The 20,763-nt window shown below is 36.2% G+C and overlaps 1 protein-coding gene across 1 annotated transcript; it reads right to left on the bottom strand.

Annotated features, from left to right (window-relative positions):
• Positions 1-859: 859 nt before the first annotated feature.
• On the bottom strand, positions 860-13,313 carry LOC101855810. The gene is made up of 5 exons (XM_005103636.3): positions 13,214-13,313; positions 8,089-8,425; positions 5,020-5,158; positions 3,992-4,143; positions 860-2,697 (listed from the first exon to the last, which is right to left on the bottom strand). The coding sequence occupies exons 1-5, from the start codon at positions 13,273-13,275 to the stop codon at positions 2,347-2,349; spliced, it is 1,041 nt and encodes a 346-aa protein (XP_005103693.2). The 5' UTR covers positions 13,276-13,313; the 3' UTR covers positions 860-2,346.
• Between the last annotated feature and the right edge of the window lie 7,450 nt (positions 13,314-20,763).

Raw genomic sequence — 20,763 nt, forward strand, 5'->3', positions numbered from 1 at the left:
TCTGCTGCTCTGTCATACCTCCCATGTGGGACATGAGCAGTGACATAACCTTGTTTCAAGCCAGATTTAAAAAAGACATCAAAACTAAATAGGAAGTAAGTCTTACTATCAAATACAGAAACATATGTTTGTACAAGGAAATTATGACCACTTCACAAATCACTTGAGAAAATATTATGCATAGACAATTAATTTTATTGCACCTTGTTCAACTCTTGCACATACAAAATGCTTAAGCTAGTAAAACAGTAGAACGAGCACAGAGATGATTGTAATAGAAGTCCAGGTACCAAAATAATTTTATGTCATGTAAAATATTCATAAAAATAAACATGACAGAATTCAAGAATTGCCCACAACCAAGAACAATAGCATCATGTACACAGTTATCATCTTACACAAAAAGGATTAACTTGCAAACAGCAGCCGAGATAAAGTCACTGGTTGTTGTTACAAGATGAACATGAACATCAAAAGGTTCACGGGCTGCACATATGTTTTGTTTGCCAAAAAAATATATTTACATTTTAAGGTTTAAGTAAGATTACGATCCAGCAAAACAACTGCAGGTCTCTGAACCTTTCACACTGTACACATGTGTCACGACGCGCTGGAATCAGGCGCTCGTCAATTTTTGAGCATATGGAGCTATTGCCATCATCTTAAAGCTTGAGCATTGTCTTGCTTTCTGTGAAAAAATTACCCATCTATTTTCAATAGAAGTCAAGATATTTTAGAATGAAGGAGGTGGGGGTCACCTATTCTCAGAGTTAAGTTAGAAACAAATTGGCCACCAAAGTTTAGTGACTTCCAAAGCTTGAGAGTCCTAGGAAACCGAAAATTAACATTTTTTTTTTCCTTTAATCAATGTTTTTAGTAAAAGACACACAGCTTAAATGGACATAAAAGATGTTGAGCCAAAAAAACAAATATTCAATAAAAATTACCAAACCGACAGGAAAACCCGGATATTTTTTGTTCTACATGTATTATTTTAACGAGCGCCTGATTTCACCACGATGCCCCACATATATTTTGGTTTGCTGAAACCTTTTTAAATCTTATTGGTTGATGCAAGATTAAGATTTGGTAATACAACTGCTCAGAACTTCTCTTTTACACAAAAGGGTTCAGTTGTGAATCGAAATACCTTTAGTAACTTAAAAATCCTTAACAAGTCATTAGATGACACGGTAAAATACATTTGAGTTAAAAAGACAAGCACCTGAACACCATGATGGTAATTTACTGGATTTAAAAAGCAGGACAAGTATACAGTAACAATAGACAGGTAGAAAAGAAGTGTAACCTACTAATAGCACTCATTAACCACAAGATTAATTTCTGTACTGGATTTTAAGTCATATTCAACAACAACGTGTTTTGTTTAATTTCTTTCATTGTTTTCCCTAGCTCTTGCAAGAGTTAAAACGGTGAATACCAGAGAACTATTATTCATCCAGTCAGGGTTCAATCCAATGCTGAACAAATGTAAAAGTTTCAGAAAAAATAGTCTACAGAAATCAATACTATGAGGTCATCCATAATGCCAGTATAAAGTAATTAAAACTTACAACAGGAAATTTTAAAAAGACAAAAATCAATTATAAACCACTAATAAAGTCCAAAACTTTTACTAAAAAAATAAAAGAGACAAAAAGTCATGTTGGATTAGGAGACTATTCCTGACAAAAATTATGTACGACTCATGATCTTACTCTGTACCTCAGGTTACTCTATAAATATGATGGTTCTGAACACTGAAAAAGAAATGACTTCAAAGCAACCATGGATTTGAATATTAGTATGGAAGTAAATTTTTTTTAAAGTGTTACTACATTGTGAACAGGTATAATTTTTTCTCACTTCATGGAGTCATTCCCCAATGACTTCATCTTCTATCTGCATTTTGCCTGCCACCAAAACGGTAATCCAACAGATGAAGTATGCACTTTCTTGATAGAAAAGAACTTACACTTAGTTCAAATCAGGTTCTACTGCTGAGAGCGCAGTGACAATGAAAACATGTCGCTAAAATGTAAACTGATGCTAGTTATTGATTGAAGCACCTGCATTTATAAACCTCAGCAGCACTTTTTGACAACGAGACAGAAAATTATTACTAGGTAGTGACTGTTTCACAATCTCATTTTGATTATTACTCTTGGTTAGATTTATCATCAGGCATTTTCTTTTCTTAAGTTTTCAATTAATTATACATTTGCATGTTGCGCTATGATTTTTGAAAAGTTGAGAAAAAACAAAATAACAATAATAGATGATGCTTTGTGAACAAAACAACAGCTGTAGTAGCAACAAATTTATATGTTATCCCCGCACGTGATGCTATAAAATAACGGCCTCAATACCATCTGGCTCAGAGTTTGACAATCGCTCATACTGCATAATGACATTCGGGTCTCTGCTCGGCTGACGTCTCTTGCACACTACAACCACAACAGCCCCTATTCCAAAGCTAATGATCATCACAAGAGCTGCAATGATACCACTAATAACTAAGCCACTTTGCCTCCTCCCAGAGGGTTTGTGTATTGGATGGTTCATATACCAGTCGGAATAAGTATTGTTCAAAGAGCCGTCTCCAAGTTCTTCTGAGGCTGACACCCATGGGGGCTTGAAACAAATGTTTCCATCACAACAGCACAACTCCTCTGTCATATTGGATTCCAGTACTCTCTGTAAAGTAGGAAAAAAACCATCTCTTAAGAAGAATAATTCCAACTTGTACCATATGAAATATAGTGAAATTAGTAAACAACTGAGCAAACAGCACAGAGAAAACTAAAATCAATGGTAATTTCTGAATAACGCATTCACTTTACAGATGCCATCTCCTTCCCAAGAAAAGCAGTGTTCTTGCATAAATGTGTATATGAGTATGTGAGTGTATGGTTGAGGGGGGGGGGGGGATCTCCATCTTCAAACCAACTTACCCTACATAAAGAAAGAGAACAACCTACTTGAAAGCAAATACATTAAAAGTTAACACATTTACATCATACAGCAGTCTCCTTCCTAGATCCCAGCGCTCGGGAGCATGGAAAATGTGGGATCTTCGGCAACCAGGACCTTAGCTGATGCACCAAGAGAAGAATCTATGGTGACCTATGTTAAGGCCAACAACCAGTAAAATGGTCTCCCTTCATTCTAAAATGAACTGACGAGACCCTGGGTGGGTTTATGACATATGGCGAGCGAAGAGTAGTCAACCTTGAAGACCAATCACATTGGCATGAAGCAAGCAATTTTCACTTATTATCCTATCCTGAGTCTCAAGATCTACACTTCTCCAGCTGCTTCCTCCTTTTACCTGTCCAAAATTAATAGCTTTCCATCTCTGACCAAGTTCCCCCCCTTTTGTTGTCACACACTATTTCGTTGTGACCACACCAACCAAAATTCAGTCTGTTTCATAAATCTGGGAGAAGAAATCACTGTTGCAATGGTTCACACTTCGATGTGATCCCACCTGAAGCAAACTTGTAGGCCCTCCCCAACCAGCAAGTGATCTTTGTTTAGGTTGAGAGGTCAGATGCGAGTGCAAACTTGGGGAAAACAAACACTGCGGTCAGTTCACACCTCCAAGTGTCTAGGGGCACTGAGCTTTGATGCGACGGGCAGTTCAATGATCTTAACTTTTCACTCTTGGTTGATCGACTGTTCCCACCCAGGTTTTTGTTCTGTAAATTATGAACTGAAATGCGGGATCTTAGCCGAATGTAGACCTTCAGAGGGAATCAGAGCGGAAACTTAGGGGTGGCATGTGTAGTACAAGTTCTGTATTCTTAAAATAGTGGGATCTTAAGAGAACCAGGATCATAAACGGTGGGATCTGTACTTACCACAAGAGGTAAACTTTCAGAGGAACATAAGTTATATAAAGAAACATTAGTTTAGCTAGAAAATTAGCTCCAAGACACACAGAGAAAAAGATTGATTATGATCAAAACAAATGGCAGAGACAACTTACCCCATGACAAGATCTGAAGGCCCCTGAAGCCAGCTGCTCTTCACAAAGTTTGTCCTGGTCACAGAAATAGTGCTGCATCACCTCCTTGCCATCTGTGAACATTGTTTTCTTGGCACACAGGGCATCTGGACGGCTACAGGACTTCATCTTAGCTGTTGATGAGGCACGAATGTCAACTTTATAATCTCATATGAGCACAGCTGATTAAAACCTGTCAATTCTTTGCCATATTCACAGACCGAAGGGCTAGAACCCAAATGGCCGCTGGATCGGAAAAGTAAAGTAAAAGTAAAGTATAATCTCGTATGTTAAATCAATTCATTCAAGCAACTACATTCAAGTAAGCTTTTTATATGTATGTCTTTAATGAGAATGTTCAATGGAAAGAGAGTAAAACACAAGACATTCTTTCAGGCCACACATTATGGGTCCCACTGCGTCAAAACTTAAATCTTTGCCCCAAAGGAAAAAAAACAAAACTGGGAAAACTATATCACCTCATAGAAAGATCCCCCTCTCCCTTCCTTATACCCCTCCAAAATGCCTATCCAAGTTTACACTCTCCCTCCTCCCCCCTTTCAAACCTCTTTTCCCTCACCTCCCCCTCCTGCAAAAGCTTGACTTGATATTGTATGAAGGATGTAAAAATTGTGTACAATGTCTTTTAAAAGGTACTTAAGTCAAAATTGTCCAAGATGGCCACCTACTATTTAAGAGAAAAGGTATTGTCATGGGCAGGTGGAAATTTTGGACAGTGTCATATATTATTTCAACAATGCAAGGGGAGAAGTGGGAAGTGGCCGTTTGTAAAAGTGACTGTCATCAACAGGTAGCCATTAGAGAAAGTTCACAATTGGGTATTAGATCCAACCTGACAATGGGGCAAATGTGCAATCTTTTGATTGCCACTAGACAACTTAAATTTGTATATATATATACATGATGGAAACGGATAAGAGGCAAAAAGCTACTGTATAACAGTCAACAGGATTATGCTGACATGCACACTTAACGTCATCCAAACTCACCTACTTGAGAACCAGTATTATTGCTATACCCTTCATAGCATACTCTGTTTTCCGCAGGCAGATGTGGAATTTTGCTGATGTTGTTGCAGTTGTCACTCGAACAGCAAAATAGTTGTCCCAGTGATCCATTCATAGTCACCTGGAATTTCAAAATATAGGGAAAAGAGACCTAAAGTAAAAGTAAACACTGAAGTACAATTAAGTCTTTAATTTGATCTTCTATCCCTTCTCTTTCCAGAGGGTAGAAAGAAATGACCTTCTACTTCGAATTGTTAGCTGGCTGTCCATATTTTCCTTGCACTAATGTAGAAGAATGTCTCTGCCATGATCAGAATGAGATTGAGAGTCAAAATGGTTTACACACTCTGACGTCTGCACTTCGTAAAATTCAATGTGGCATACAGGCCTGTAAATGTTCCTTGAGAAAATTGCTTTCCTAGAAATTATGAAAGATCAAATGTGAACATACTGGTGGACTGAGGTAACGAAGGACACTATGGGGACAAAGACCAGTAACCAGTAAAATATTTACTCCATTTTTCAAGCGGATTTACTAGAGTTTTTTAGGGGTTGGTCTTACTCATCCCAGCATGGGGTGACAAAGACCACCCTATAAAATCTCTCTTATAAAACAGCATGATTGTATTAGTAATCCCCATCCTGGGGTGACTAAGACCTCTGGAAATAACTTATGCTTGTTGTGAGTGTTACTGAGGGCATCAAACTATCAGTACGGTACCCCTTAACTCTTTTCCTACAAGGCCAAAATCCACCACTGGCCCAGGGCTTTTCCCTGTCCTATTTTTAGGCCCCTACCCCATCAAAGGAAAATGTCAAGACATCCAACTCAACACAAACAAAGCATATCATATGGCCTATCAAACTGAAGGTTAAAAAATAATGTATCAGAAGGTGATGCAATGTTGAAGATTTATTCCAATTATATTAGTTTGGGTTTTCTAAAAGTTATTATGCAATATCGAAGGTGTCATATGAAATCAAGAAATTGTCCAGCTTTGAAAGGTCATATCTAAAAAAGTAAAACAACAGCATCATTCAAACTTCACAGGTAGGCTTCCTAAAGTAATGCAAAGAAAGGCTGAAAGTTATGTATGTGTGCCTATTACAGTTAAAAATATGAGACATATGCTGAATTCAGGGGAGCACTTTTATTTTCATTTTTATTTTTCAAAGGGGACCGAAAAAAGCTCTGAAATCACTAGATAGATATCGTCTCTCAGTATTATATTTTCTTTCATTTCCACAAAAGGAAGACAATTCTATTATTTTGAAAACGTGGATCGGCCGAGAATTTAATGTCTTTTCATTACAGGATTGGAATAGATAGCGAGCCCGGCTCTCGGTCCAGCGAGGCCACATCTGCAAGATGCAAAGTGCGGCTCGCGGTAGGAAAAGGCTTAAAGGGCTCAGAGGACAATATAGTGTTAGAAAGTTTCAGGTCAATATCTTTATTATATGCCATTCACCAAGCTTTGGTTTGTAGGCTCTCCGCATCGTGATAATGGTATTTTAGTAATGGGTATTAATGTATTTATCTAGGTCTAGACTGGGATTAAAGTGCTATACTGGAACAGAAATCGAGAGAGATAGAAGAGAATATATCATTAATAGTAATAAATTTTGATAGAGTTGCATACTTAATAGCTTATCATCAATGAATGCCAGCTTAAGATGTACGGCAATTCCTCGTATAAATGTAAACCTTTTATCTCTAGCTCTAGACTTTAAGCTCAACCTAGCAGCAAGACCATATACTGTTACGGGGCCATTCTGTTATTACCAGGTGCTAATGTCACACAATTCACCTGAAAATAGAAATAATATAAAGAATGAACATATAGACAGGCAAATTGGGTTGAACAGGCAATTCAAATAGTGGTCTTAGTCACTTCGAATCAGCAATTCCAGGAAGAGACGATCAAGACTACAACATCCACATAAAAAGTATTTAAAAAACTAAAAATAAGAGATTAAAATCAGTTAATTCACCCAATTTTAAAGTATGTTATCATCAAAAACATTATTAAAGTTAAAGTACATTTGTGAAAACTATCTCTACCAAAGTTTTATAAGACAATAAAGAACCAATTGTTAGCAGTAAGGGGCAGACACCTTAGATTCAAGTGTAGTTCTGCCCAAAATGGTGCCTGCAGAGCTATTATCATGTTTTTAGGAATAAAAAAATACCAATTAGGCCTCATAAGTAAACCAAAAAAATACTGCATTTTATTTTTGAAAATAAATCAGACTGTACCTCTTTAATACTATGCGTTTGACAAACACTATCAGGCCCCCAACTCTAAAATTAAAATTATTAGTTTACAATGATTTAGGACTGACACTACTTGTACAAAAGGTGGTCTTAGTCACCTTGGCCCATGTAACTTAAAACTTAATCGAAGTTAAACTCTCAAAGTTGCTGTATTTGCATGGATAAAACACACATTTACTAAAAGCTATGTGTGGAAATGCATCATATAAAAATATCATTCCATAATAAAACATGTTCCTGTCTCCAAAATATCATTTGATCAGATACAGAGAAATGAAAATCTAAAGATTGAATCTTGTAAGATGAAACAAAAAAATATTGGGTCACGGCGCGGTGGAATCAGGCGCTCATCAATTTTTGGGCACACAAAGTTACTGGAATCAACTGAAAGCAGTTTAATTTGTTTTGCTTCTGATGAAATAAATATCCTTATATCTCGAATAGAAATCAAAATATTTGCGATTGAAGGAGGTGAGGTTGCCTGGTTTCAGAGGGTGAAATTAGCGACAAAAATATGGCCCTCAAAGTTTGGGAACTCCAATAGCTAAAGAGTCCTTGAAAAAGGAAAAATGACATATTTTATGTCTTTAATCAATGTTTTTCAGTAAAATTCACATGGAAATGTGTTTTTATATGGACATAAAAGAAGTTGAGCCATAAAATAAAAATAAGATTAAAATGTCCAAACTAGTGGAAAAATGCCTTTTCCTTCGATTTCGTTATTTTGACGAGCGCCTGTATTCACCATGCTGCCTCACTAATATGTTCACACTTACATTCACTATTATGTCATCATGTAGCACATCTCGACACACATTCTTGAAGTCACAACCATACTGAGTATGCACAGACTCTTGTTTCACATTATCCTGCAACACATTCGTGGAAATATGACGAAAAACAAAACAATTTTTGCTTCCATTATTAGCAGCTTGTTTCAAGTTGGCGCTCTGTTTGTCAACTGGATCTTCAGTCTGCGATTTCTCACTGTAGTCTGTCACATAAAGAGTCTTTAACAAATGAACTTCTCCTGTCAAGCAAGACTGGTTCTGTAGGGCTTTTATGCTGTTCACATCTTTTCCATAGTAACAAAAGTTTGCACATGTTAGGGAGCTGAAAGAAAAAAGAAACAATACAGTTATGAACCCAACTGAAATGATTATGAGCCAAGTCAAACAACTGGCAGGGAGTATGAGCACTGTGTGTTAGTGTATTGAGAGAAGAGGGCAGACAGTACTAATGACAGGAAGCGAGTGTGAACGAGAGTCTTTTGGAGAGCATTGCGGGAGCTTGAAAGCATTTCTCTTTTAATTTTTTTGTTTAACACTTAAAACTCTTTAAAAATATGAAAGGTAAAAAAAAGTATACCCTATCATGTACATATCCATGCACATGAAAGAAGAACAGGATTAAATTTTTAAAAAATATATATCAAACCCCATCTCCACAACCAAAACTGACATTTTACAGTGGAAATCAGAATTTAACCCTTTGCCTTTCATCCCAGAAATCGTCCTCAGGCACAGCCGATCCTAGAACTGAAATATGTTCACACTATGAGTGCTGCACTGGGTAGTCTTCAAACTACAAACATGCCAATGCTCCACAGAGAAATGTTTGTCTGAAAATTCACAAAAGCTACAACTCATTCATCCTGTCAAAAGTAGTGCCGTAAATGCTGTCCAAATACAATCAGTTCCCAAAAGTAATGACTGTATGATCACTGATTGATAAGCTCATCAGCTACCCTCTGAAACCACCAAACCACTTTTCTTTACCTTCATCAGTTGGCAACATTCGATTTGTCATAATACACACATGCCGTCAACATAATGAAAAATAAAATCTTTCTTTTGAAACAGCAGCTTATAGTAAAACAGTATGTTTTTAAAATTTACAAAAAGTGGCTTTTTTATCTTACATACCATTCTCCACTCATTTTATATAAAATCACGTAAAAAAAAATATTTCTTATTTTTAAATAAAAGGATTCAAGGTAGAGAGATGGTCGCTTTTAAGGACAAGCCGGCTAACCCGCATTTCGTGGGTTTCCAGAAATCTTCACCAACAGCAAATGTGGGCATTGCCCTACCTATAGGACAAGTTTGGTTTCATTGGTGTGTATTTGTTTGGTTACTGAGAAAACTCTCTTTGCCTTTTAAATATAAACTGAACAAGGGGCAAAAACTTTTCTGTCGATTTTCTCAAAACAGCATTTTTCGGGATAGCCCCCTTGTGCTTTAAGCGACCAAATGTGCTTGGTACAGATTTGAAACTCTAGTTTAAATTTCAACGCCAGCAAACAAATCTTTTGGTCTCAAACAAGACATCATCCACTCTTCCATCCAGTCAGTATCACATTTATCTATCCTGCCCAGCACATCTAGTTTCAAAGAAACTCCACAGAACTGGGAGCTTTGGCACAGTGAGTGAAGCAACCTCTCAGTAAGGAGGCGATGCCTCTATACCACCCATTCTAATTTGACACACACGAAAAAGCACACAGCTGCTGAGTAGAGGCATACACAGGGCGATTAAAAAAACAACAACTTTGCAACTTTTTTCGAAAATACTTTCCTCAACGTCAAAGCTTTGGGTCTCAAATTTGAACAAAATATTTGCCAGCCAAAAGGAATTTGTCTGATATTCATTTTAGATGATTCCACACAATAGTTTTGCTCTGTATAGCGCATGAGAAAACAAACCATTTTTAGCATCATTGGACATAATATGTGTGTGTGCCCAAAGAAAGGTACCAAAAGTCAGATTTTGACAATTTTGAGTGAAGGGTAGTGCCATAAATTCAATGCTGAACACAGTGGGTTTTTTTATTTTTGAGGTATCAAGTAGTTTTTGAGATATATTGCACATATTGCGAGGTAGGGTATAAAAATATAATTTTGAGAAAATGATATTTTTTAAGTTTAACAAATGAGAGAACACACAAAATTGAAAAAATAAAACTTCTTTTAAATGTTATTTATCCATGAAAAGTTCATTTCCAATTTGCCATTCAGTTGACATCAATATATCATGATTAAAATTCAAAGATAAAGCATAGCAGGGAAGAGAATGCTTTAAGAGTAGATTTTAACACCTTTTTATAACAGCAGTTTTCATTATATTTTTTAAATACTCTATCCTCAAAATAATCGAAAATAAAATATTTAGAAGTCAAATCAATGAAAACCCTTTTAATACATTGTTAAAAAATGGTGGAACTATCATGTTTTTATGGAAACACATTTTGATTAAAAAAGCGATTTTTTGTCATTATCAGCCTGTAGCTGAAAATGATCTGTGGCGACTTTTGGTACCTTTCTCCAGGCGCACACAGATATATCCCCACTTGGGAAGTATGACGCACCAGTTCGCATTAGATTAGAGGCGAACAGACAAAATGAGTTGCTTCTCGCATTCCACAGATGGAGGTATTGGCCAAAAATCGATACTAAGGTCAAAATTGTAGATTTCCTATTGATGCCCTATATATTCTCTAGAAGTATAAAAAGCCTTTTACTATTTCATACTTACTTATTATATTAAGTAAAAACTTCACCTTTAAGCGTGGTATACCTATTTCCACAGGACTCGAATCCAAGCAGTTACTCATTTTGTCAGCACGCTTCACATATGTCCTATATGGCTAAAAGTCGCAATGTTCGCGCCATATTGCAAGCTACAGCAGTCTGACAAGTCAACAGAAGTTTGCAGATATTGTTTTTCTCAAATTTCCTTTGCCTGCTGAGATCATAGTTACTTTTTATTTTAGTATTTTACAGAGCAGAGAGTATTTTGTAATGAGAGCAACCTCGCCTCCAACTCATACCCTGACATTTCGTAGGTTTCACGCAGGGTACGGAAAGAATGATTAAAAAATTGCCCTGAACGGCTTCTATGATGTTATTGTCATGGGTTGAGATATTCCGTCACTTGAATCTAGAGAGAATAAGAATGAAAAATTCCAGGACAAAACGACCACTACAGGTCAAAAACGCACAATTCGCACCCCTTTCAATGTCACAAATCACAAGGATGCAGTAATTGAGTAGAGTCCCATGAGATGTCTGTCCACAGACCGTGTCTGCGGCTATGACTTTTCTACACCTCAACAGCCCACTTTCTCAAGGCAGAATTCACCTTATATCAATATAATTCATATTCGTGAGGTTGACATTGATCAGAGGATGGCAATGTGTACTTGGCTCCTCGATCGTATTGAAAAGCGTGAACATTTCCTCAATGACATTTGTTTCAGTGGCAAAGCCCACTTTCACCTTTCAGGATGTTAACTCCACAATGGGCACCCCACCCACCCCAACTGCAAAAATATACTGTCTATTGGTCACCGCACCCACTCCTTGTCATATCTATAGAGGAAACTGTATGAAAAGTTTATAGTGTATGCGGTAAAAGCATTGATGGTTTGGCGGGTCCTTATGTTTGGCCACCACTGAACATTACGAGCAAGGTTTATAAAATGTTTTGAATCTAAAGGAGGGCACCGGCTCCAAGAATTCTGGAATTTATAAAAATATTAAATTAGTTTTTTAAATTCTATGAGAAATGAAATACTTCTATTTAAATGTTACAGGGATTAAAAAATTTAATGCAAAAAAGAAAATGATTTTTAAAAAAGCAAACCGATCGGTTCATGTCTTTCCTTAGATCTACAAGATTTTTAATTGGTGGTGCATTTAGCATATAGAGGTTTTTTTCTTCTTTAAGACATAATTTTCGTTTTCAAAAGTAAGTTTCATCTCTGTATTAATTTTATGTCAAAGAAATTTTATTTGAGAGAATGAATTAGTTCTGTTTCAAAATACAACAACTTAGAACAATTTTTGTACGAGATATATTCAGATAAAAAGTTGTAAAAAGTTTTTTGGGGGATCACGCATCAGCATGAGAGCACACAGAAATGATGAAAAGAGAGAGATTTTGAAAAGAGCCATAATTTCTGTGTATTCATTTAATGTGCTTTTCGAATCGAGCCGAACTACGCGGGTCGCCATTTTGTTTTGCCCGGAAGTTCTCGCAAGATCTACTCCTCCCCTCTTCTCTCTCTCTGTCTCTTTCTGATTACTGTCTGTCGGTGCGGACGATCAAATTGACCAAAATATTTTAAAGTTAAAAATTATTTAAAAAATGATGTTAACACTCAAAAGTAAATTAATTTGGTTGTCTACAAAGATGCTACAGCTATATTTTAACTTTTCGAATCGAGCCGAACTACGTGGGTCGCCATTTTGTTTTGCCCGGTCCAAGCTCTCACGCTACTCCTCTCTCTCTCTCTTTCTTTCTCTCTCTCTCCACTGTCCACAGACAATAATATTATAATAATACGCTTTTAGGCTACAGTAGTACACTTAGTTTAGTAATGGAAAGTGTAAGCTCACGGCACAGAATTCTACAATTTTTCTGTTTTATCAGTGTAGAATTCTGTGGTTCAGGGTGAACGCAAAATTGGTTGGCCTAGATGTAGGCTATAATGGTGAACGCACAACGGGTGAAAATAGCCAAAAGACTCGCCTGCGCTATTCTCACCCGGGGTGAGAATAGAGGTGGCCTAAAAAAATAGCCTACTAATCTAGATAGATGTAGACTCAAAAGTACTTAAAATAAAAAGTATCGAAGTAAAGTAAAGTACTGGTTCTCAAAAATGTACCGGAGTACAGTAAAAGTACCGAAAATTGTAACATGCAATCAGCTCTGTGTTACATTGTATTGATAGCAAGCCAAGGCCAAGGCCAAGAAACAAGGGATTGCAACTAACAGAGACAATAATAGATTTCTATGACAGTTCAGTTGACACAGATGAAATTTATCATGACTCAGGGGAATTTATACATCACTAAGTCTAAAAAATGGATTCAATATAAAACATATCACTAGACTTACATCAAAATTGATGTTGTAAAGGTATGCAAAATAAACAAAGCAGTGTTGACGGAAACCGCCATCTTTGTTGCTTGAGACCCAAGAGTTCTCACGATAGTCGTACCAGAAACAGTTCGCATAATTTATTTCAGAGGCATCTAGAAATAGAAATTGAGAGAAATGTGAAAAGAAAGCCTATTTGTGAAAAATGAAAATTCGTATTTCATGTAGGCTCTGAAAAAGGGGTCCATAATGTCCGGAACATAATGTCCAATGATAAAAGTTATTGTCAGCTGTTTCAAAGAAGTAATTATGGTATAAATTACAAGTACCTGTACATATCATTAAATGTAAATCTACACAAGTTTCGTTTTACTAATTGTTATTTTATGCATGGCAAAAATCTAGTAGTACTGTACTATCTAATGTCACAGGGGTGCAAAATCTTCATACCTTACAAACTTTTTGGGGGTCAACCTAATTTGATTGAGATGGCACTCTAGTATTTTTAAAAAAGTATTATTTTCCATATTTGCGACTCTCTTTGAAATATCCTATAATTTTATATATATTTATATAATATTAGCTATATATTAATATATATTTTATATAAATATATATATATATATATATAAACACACACTTATAATATATATATATATATATATATATATATATATTATATATATATATATATATATATATATATATATATATATATATATATATATATATATATAGTCGAGGGTTTTACGGCGCTCGCAACTGGTCATATGAGCGCCAAGGGGTGGGTGGTGTCAACAGAGAAGTCTTTACAGTGAATCAGACTTACTCTGCCCACCTCTCTAGCTTAAACAGCAACAAAGTCTGCTTCGACTATCAAGGCACCCCGGAAATAGCAGGTCACAAGAGTCTGACAAACATACAAAAGAAGAAGATCTAGAGGAGAATGACGCTAGTAAGGATTAGGAAAGAAAAAGCAGCAGTTCCCTGTTGTAGATCAGGCACAGTTATGAACGTGACATGATGAATCAGCCCATTACAATTCTACTGTGAATGAACGATGTATATATATATATATATATATATATATATATATATATATATATATATATATATATATATATATATATATATGTATATATATATATATACATATAAAATTATATATAATTAAACATATATATTATATAAATATATAATTTATATACAATGTATATGGGCTACGAGTATATATATGTAGGCCTGAGTCGGCAAGTCCGGCAATCGGATTACAATGTTGAAATAACCTTGGACGGCCGTTAAATACCGTTCAGCGGTAGATAACTTATTGCAGATAGTAATTTTCTAGTCATATTCCGACGGCCAGCCGATAAGGCAGCTTTCGCAATCGAAATGTCATCGGTTCTGAGTCGAATGCAGTAGATTAAAGGGACATAGGCCTAGTTCAAAACGATCCTGCTCTTGTTTGAAATATTTCGTGAATTATGTCCCGTTAACTCCTCTTCTTTCTCCCCTCCCCCATCGTATTTGTGCAGAGATTTTAAAAAAATAACTTTCTCTTTCTGATAGTAAGACTTCAGTTCAAATTTTAGCAAATGCAAACCAACAACAAATTCTACAATTATCCCATTTAAACCAGTCTACCCTCTGTATTCATCTACGTAAACAAACTTTGGAAATATTTAATATTTTTTAAATAGCCTCGTTGTGTTTTCGCATGAGTGAGTCAGAAGAAGAAAAAGCAAAAGAAGAAAAAGAAGCAGAAGAAGTAGAAGAAGCAGAAGAAGAAGAAGAAGAAGAAGAAGAAGAAGAAGAAGAAGAAGAAGAAGAAGAAAGTGGAGAGGAATAGGAAGATGAGGTGGTACGTGGTGCTTGTGGTTATGGTGGCACAGGAGGAGGAGGACGAGGACCAGGGAAAGAAAATCATTCAGCAAGCCCCAGACGGTTCACAGTACTTACTCCATGAGACCTTTTGTCAAATTATGGCTATATACTCTTTCGTTCGGGTCACCTGGTACAGATAATGTTACATTATGCGACAAGTTGAATATTTCAATCAATGCAGTGTCTGACGACACTGACAAAATAATGTTGAAAGGTGAAAATGAAGTCCAAACGATTCTGTGGACATAAAGTAGGCTTGTGTCTCCTGTGTGATTAGTTGGTGCTACGCTGTCCTTATCTTATATTTAAAAAAAACAATAACGGTTGTGTTTTTCCTTCTTTTCTTTGTATGTCACTCTCTAGTAACGATTCCACTCATCTACCCCTATCTTCGGCACTTGTATGACCTATTTGTATTGCAGGTGCCTTAAAACTCTTTAATCAAAGTTTTAAAAATTAACTTTTCTCAGCGTTCAGCAACTGACGCCATGCCCATGTGTTTCCTTCATAACAATTAGAGCTGTAAAATCGATGAGACAGAAGCAACACCTTCAAGAAACTTAAGATTTAGGAGCTAGCTGAGGACACCAAAAAGTTAGGGAGAATTGATTAAAGTGGGGGGGAAAGGGGGGGGGGGGGCTGCTTTTAAAGTTGACGATTTTGGGTAAGTTAGGTATCTGGACGTTTTTCTGTCCGTGAACTTTTGTTTGCCTGTTATGCAACAAAATGTTGTTTTTCTCAAAACTTCAATTTTTGATAGCCTTTTCTCATCTACTTTTTTATTTTGTTTTTGATTCTAATGAAAATTTCAGGGTTTGTTATTCACACCATAACCTAATATTGTACAGGTGGAAAAGCAAATCGATGCTTTCAAAAGTGAGTTAAGGTTGATTATGTAGTCGAATTCAGAGGCATGATATGGGTAGGTCAGTTATCCATTTCTATCTTTTTTTTCTATTCTGGAAGGGCCTATCCAAGAGCCCAACTAAATAAAAATATTTTGTATTGAGTATATCTACCAAAGTACCAAATTTGATACATTTTTAAAATTGGTGGGTAAAAAAAAATCCTTTATATTTTTAAAGAAAGTTGTTTATTTTTACTATGAATACCGTTACCATGGCAACCGTCCATTTTAAAGAATATTTAAATTTCATTTTAGAGATGTCTTCCTGTATTACCTCCTTGCTATAAGGCTTTATCTAAAAATGTCATAGCTACCAAGATAGGTCTATGAAGTAGGCCTACCCCTCCCCCAGCTGAAGTGGTTGTCCTATGGAAAATTATACTTTTTAAAGATAGGTTATATCCCATTTTTGTTGTTGTGATTCTTTGCTTTGTTATGAACTAGGATGCTGCTACTATTTGCTTTTCTCAGTTCTTACTTTCAGATAAGCTTGTCTCATGAAGGTATACGGTATACATTCAGTTTGAGAGGTCAGGCAGTTGTTTTGAAAAAAACCCAAAACTATAGTATATGAGCAGTAAGAGTCAGCTCTGATACTGCTGCTAGCCCCCGCAGCACTTACCCCCGATATCTCTTATTACAGAAATGTTGATGTGGGTACAGTCTTTGTTCGTGCTGGGAAAGATCTTTTTGATGACCTTTAGATCTAATTTTAAATATATATATATATATACATTTTAATACTTTAACTTTGTTCATTGTGTTTGATAAAAGAAGACTGACCTTTTTAAATGGAAAATAGTATGTATATGTGAGGCAGCGTGGTGGAATCAGGCTCTCGTCAATTTTTGGGCATATTGAGTTATTGGTATCATCTTAAAAAGCTTGTTCATGTGTCTTGCTTTCAATGAAAAAATAACCTATCCATCTTCAATAGAAGTGGAGATATTTTGGATTGAAGGAGGTGGGGGCCACTTGATTCAAGAGTAAAATTAGCGAGAAAATGGCCGCCAAAGCTTGGTAAATTCCAAAGCTGGAGAGTCCAATGAAACTGTAAATTTCTATTTTTGTGCCTTTAATCAACGCTTTTCGGTGAAATCCTCAAAGGAATTTGTTTGTAAATGGACATACAAGGTGTTGAGCCGAAAAACAAAAAAATTGGTAAAAATTGTTAAGCAGGGAGAAAACTGCTGTTTCCTTCGATTTCATTATTTTGACGAGAGCCTGATTCCACCTCGCTGCCTCAAATATTGTTCTAATTCAGAAAAAGTAGAAAAAAATTGTTAGTTTCATGAATTCTTAAGGACTGTATTTATTTTTTGTTTTTCTTTTCTCAGGTTTTCTCATTCTCAGTGTCAGTCTTTCGCATACCTATTCTGTTCTAGACAGAAAACAACTGTTGACATGGCATCTTTAGCTGACTCTCTTTAAATGCCAGTGTATCTGTATATTAGATGTATGTGATTAATTACAATTGTTGTTGAGTTTAAAAATCTTCTTTAAATAGGTACAGCCATCTGATTTCGAGTTGGCCTATGTCTTGAGGATTGGGGAGAGCAAAAGGAGGGTAGGGGGAGTGTAGAGTACTCTTTCAGTAAATTCATTTTAGACACCTACTGTAGTTGTAAAAAGACAAACATTTTTTATCAACATAAGGTACACATTCCGTGAGCCTGTCGTATGATGTCTTGCTTTTCCAATGGTTATTTTGTTTGTTTGTCTCTTTTGTTTTGTTTTGGTTTGTTTTTTTTAGGAATTGTGCGTAGGCCAACTAGGAGCTGATCAGGGTCGTCCAGATACAATGTCCATGTATACCTTGGGCAACATGTTTTTAGAAGTTCCTTGCTCTCATTGTAGATGTGAACTGACTTCATTACATATTATTGAACCAGATTCCCTTTTGTGGTTGTAAATTAATATTTCATGGTATTTTATTGGTACTATAGTTCGGTGAAATCCACTATTGCCGTTATTTCTCTGCCTCTGAATTAATGTTTTTTCAGCCTTTTATTCCCTTGTATTCAGCCAGATTTTTATCAAATTTTCCACGCGTCCCTCTTAATTGTTTGTTCTGCCGCTGGAAGACTGTTTTTGATTGTTTGATAAAGTAAACGTCTTTACGTTACGCAATCTGCTACTTTGTATTACTTTTTTTTTTTCAAAAAACATAGTAGGCTAGATAATATGTAACTCGAGGCGAATGCATCATTTTGATCTAGGCCTAATTACATTAGAAGATTTCAGGGGCACAATAGCATAAGTCATGTACTACTGCCTTTCTTTCACATTTCTTAGGGACCACTGCCATTCTTTCCATTTATAAAAATTGTAAATACAACACTAGTATACTACTACTGCTGTTTCTGATAAAAATGGTATTTTGAATGAAAGAAAAACGATCCAAACAATACATTAAGACAGACAAAAATTAAAAGCCGTGACTAATTCCCCTCCCCCCTCTGTACTCTTCATTTGAATTATTGGGTTCAAGTAATGACAGAGTGATCACTGCAAGTTGCTGCCATAGAGAAGAACAGCTACGTATATAACAATAAATCAATCATTCGTTGTAAATGAAAGTTTACGGGGAGAAAATTGTACCAGATCATCAAAAGACTGGTTAGAGAAATTGGAAACTTATTGAAGGGACCAGCAGAAAAGAAAGATGACATCATGGCAAAAAAAACCTTTAGAAGTAGAAGATTAGATAATTTGATTGGAAGAACACTTTCAATGCCAAGAGATTTTAAATAGACCACTCCCAAAGAACGAATTCAATTTTTACGAACTACAGCCAATGAAGGAATTGGAACATAAAAACATGTAATAACCATGCAAGAATGATCAAATTCTGTTGAAAAAGTTGACCTTTAATACTTTTTTTTTTCCAAAACAGAAGTGCTGCAAATATAACCAGAGACAACTCCCATCATTCTTTATGGATAACATCTAGCACAAAATATAATAATAGCAATGTTTTGTTGGTATTGATGCTTGGGTCGAGACGGAAAAACAAACACACATTTGTAAAAAGCCGTCAAACAAAAGATTTGTTTTAAACATTGGAATGAATCTATTATATCAACTTATTACAAATTATTGAAATAATGGTGAATTGGAAGGTGCTGAGATTAAAGATATCAACGAGACTATAAAAGGAGAAGACAGAGATATTAAGGACACATTTTGGGAATGCCAAAGACACGATTGCCCAATTAGACAAAAGAGAATCAAATGAAAAAAAAAGAGAAGAAGAGGTAGACCAAATGGAAACTGCAGAGGTACGGTCAGGAATGAGACAACCTCACTGGGCCTAGATTGACCAAGGTAAGAGGAAGTAACCAGGGACGAACACGTGAGGCATGAACCTCGCTCTGCCTTGTGCAACTGACGGTATAGGGAGAGAGGAAATAAGTACACGTAGAGGTCAGTATGTTAGTGTTTTAGCGCCTGTAAATGGCTGCTTGCTCTGTATGCTTCCCAGGAAGTTGAGGTTGTTTCAGAATACTCTCAGGTCTGCTGGGGTAATAGTATAGATTCTGAAGCGAAAATAGAGCTTGCTGTTGAGCGGGGATTTGCGCTACCCAAATGCTATCTATTATTATTATTTTAAAACATGGAGCAGCTTGTCACAGAAACGTATAAAACTGATCTATGTGTGGAAATTCGACGTTCGCATCCGAATGGGATCAGGAATTTCTTCGTCATTCTTTCTCATAATTGATAGTGGTGCCCTGACGGGGGCCGAGTGGGCTGCCCTCGGAATTACACACAACTACATAGCGGTTCGTTGGGTGTTATGCCCAGTGCACACTAGCCACTACCAAAATTTGATCTAGTCGATTCTGTTGCGCCAGCCAGATTGTTTACTCATTGAGGAGCAAAAGCTACCATTTGGCAAAATGTGACCGATTCGACATGCGACTTCGAAAAACAAACAAATGTTTGATTTTGAAAGTCACAGTCGAATTTAGTTGAATAAGTTGAATTCGGTCGTATTGTGTCAAAATAAGCTCCCCCATGAAGGAAAATCTAGCTGTCTCCGATTGAATCAAATGGATCAACACGATCAATGGGTGATTACATTTTCAAGTTTCTCTCGGACGCCACTGTATGGCGTCCAAGCATCCAATGGAAACTTGAGAATGTATTTACCCAGTCATCGCGTCAAAACCTTGCAGCAGCATCTGACACATTAATATTTCATTTACGATAAGAGTCGTCCGAGATAGCGTCAATCTAAATTAACTTTAAAAATCCATGCCAGTGCAATCAAAGAAACTTACTTAGTGTGTCGCGTGTGTATTGAGGTGCACTGCAGCACCAACATTGGTGGAATGAACATGTATTGAATATCAAATGAATTGACATTTTTTGTCCACACAAAACGATGTTTTATTTCGATAGTTTGAAATAGATTGGAAAACAGAGCAGTCACAAATACCAGTACGCAAAACTTAGATTTAACAAATTTTGTTTAGGAGACATTGCTTTTATTTTTATACAGAGCACGAACCCTTTAGGTATGGACTGTGTTAGAATTTGGACACCATTATCTGTCATTTAATCCCAAATATCACAGAGTTGGAAACAATTAAAATGTCTGACCTGGAAGCAAAGTCACGTTTCTTCGGCGGCTGTTTCATTTGGCTCCACATTCAATGTTCCTCGGTAAAGATTCATATCAAGGCTATGCTATTTACTGATGCCTAAATCATCGTTGACGAGATTTGCATCTCCAAGAATTGTCCAAAGGCGTTGGCCTTGTAAGAACATA

The sequence above is a fragment of the Aplysia californica genome, unplaced genomic scaffold (assembly GCF_000002075.1).
Source record: "Aplysia californica isolate F4 #8 unplaced genomic scaffold, AplCal3.0 scaffold00383, whole genome shotgun sequence".
Lineage (NCBI taxonomy): Eukaryota > Metazoa > Mollusca > Gastropoda > Aplysiida > Aplysiidae > Aplysia > Aplysia californica.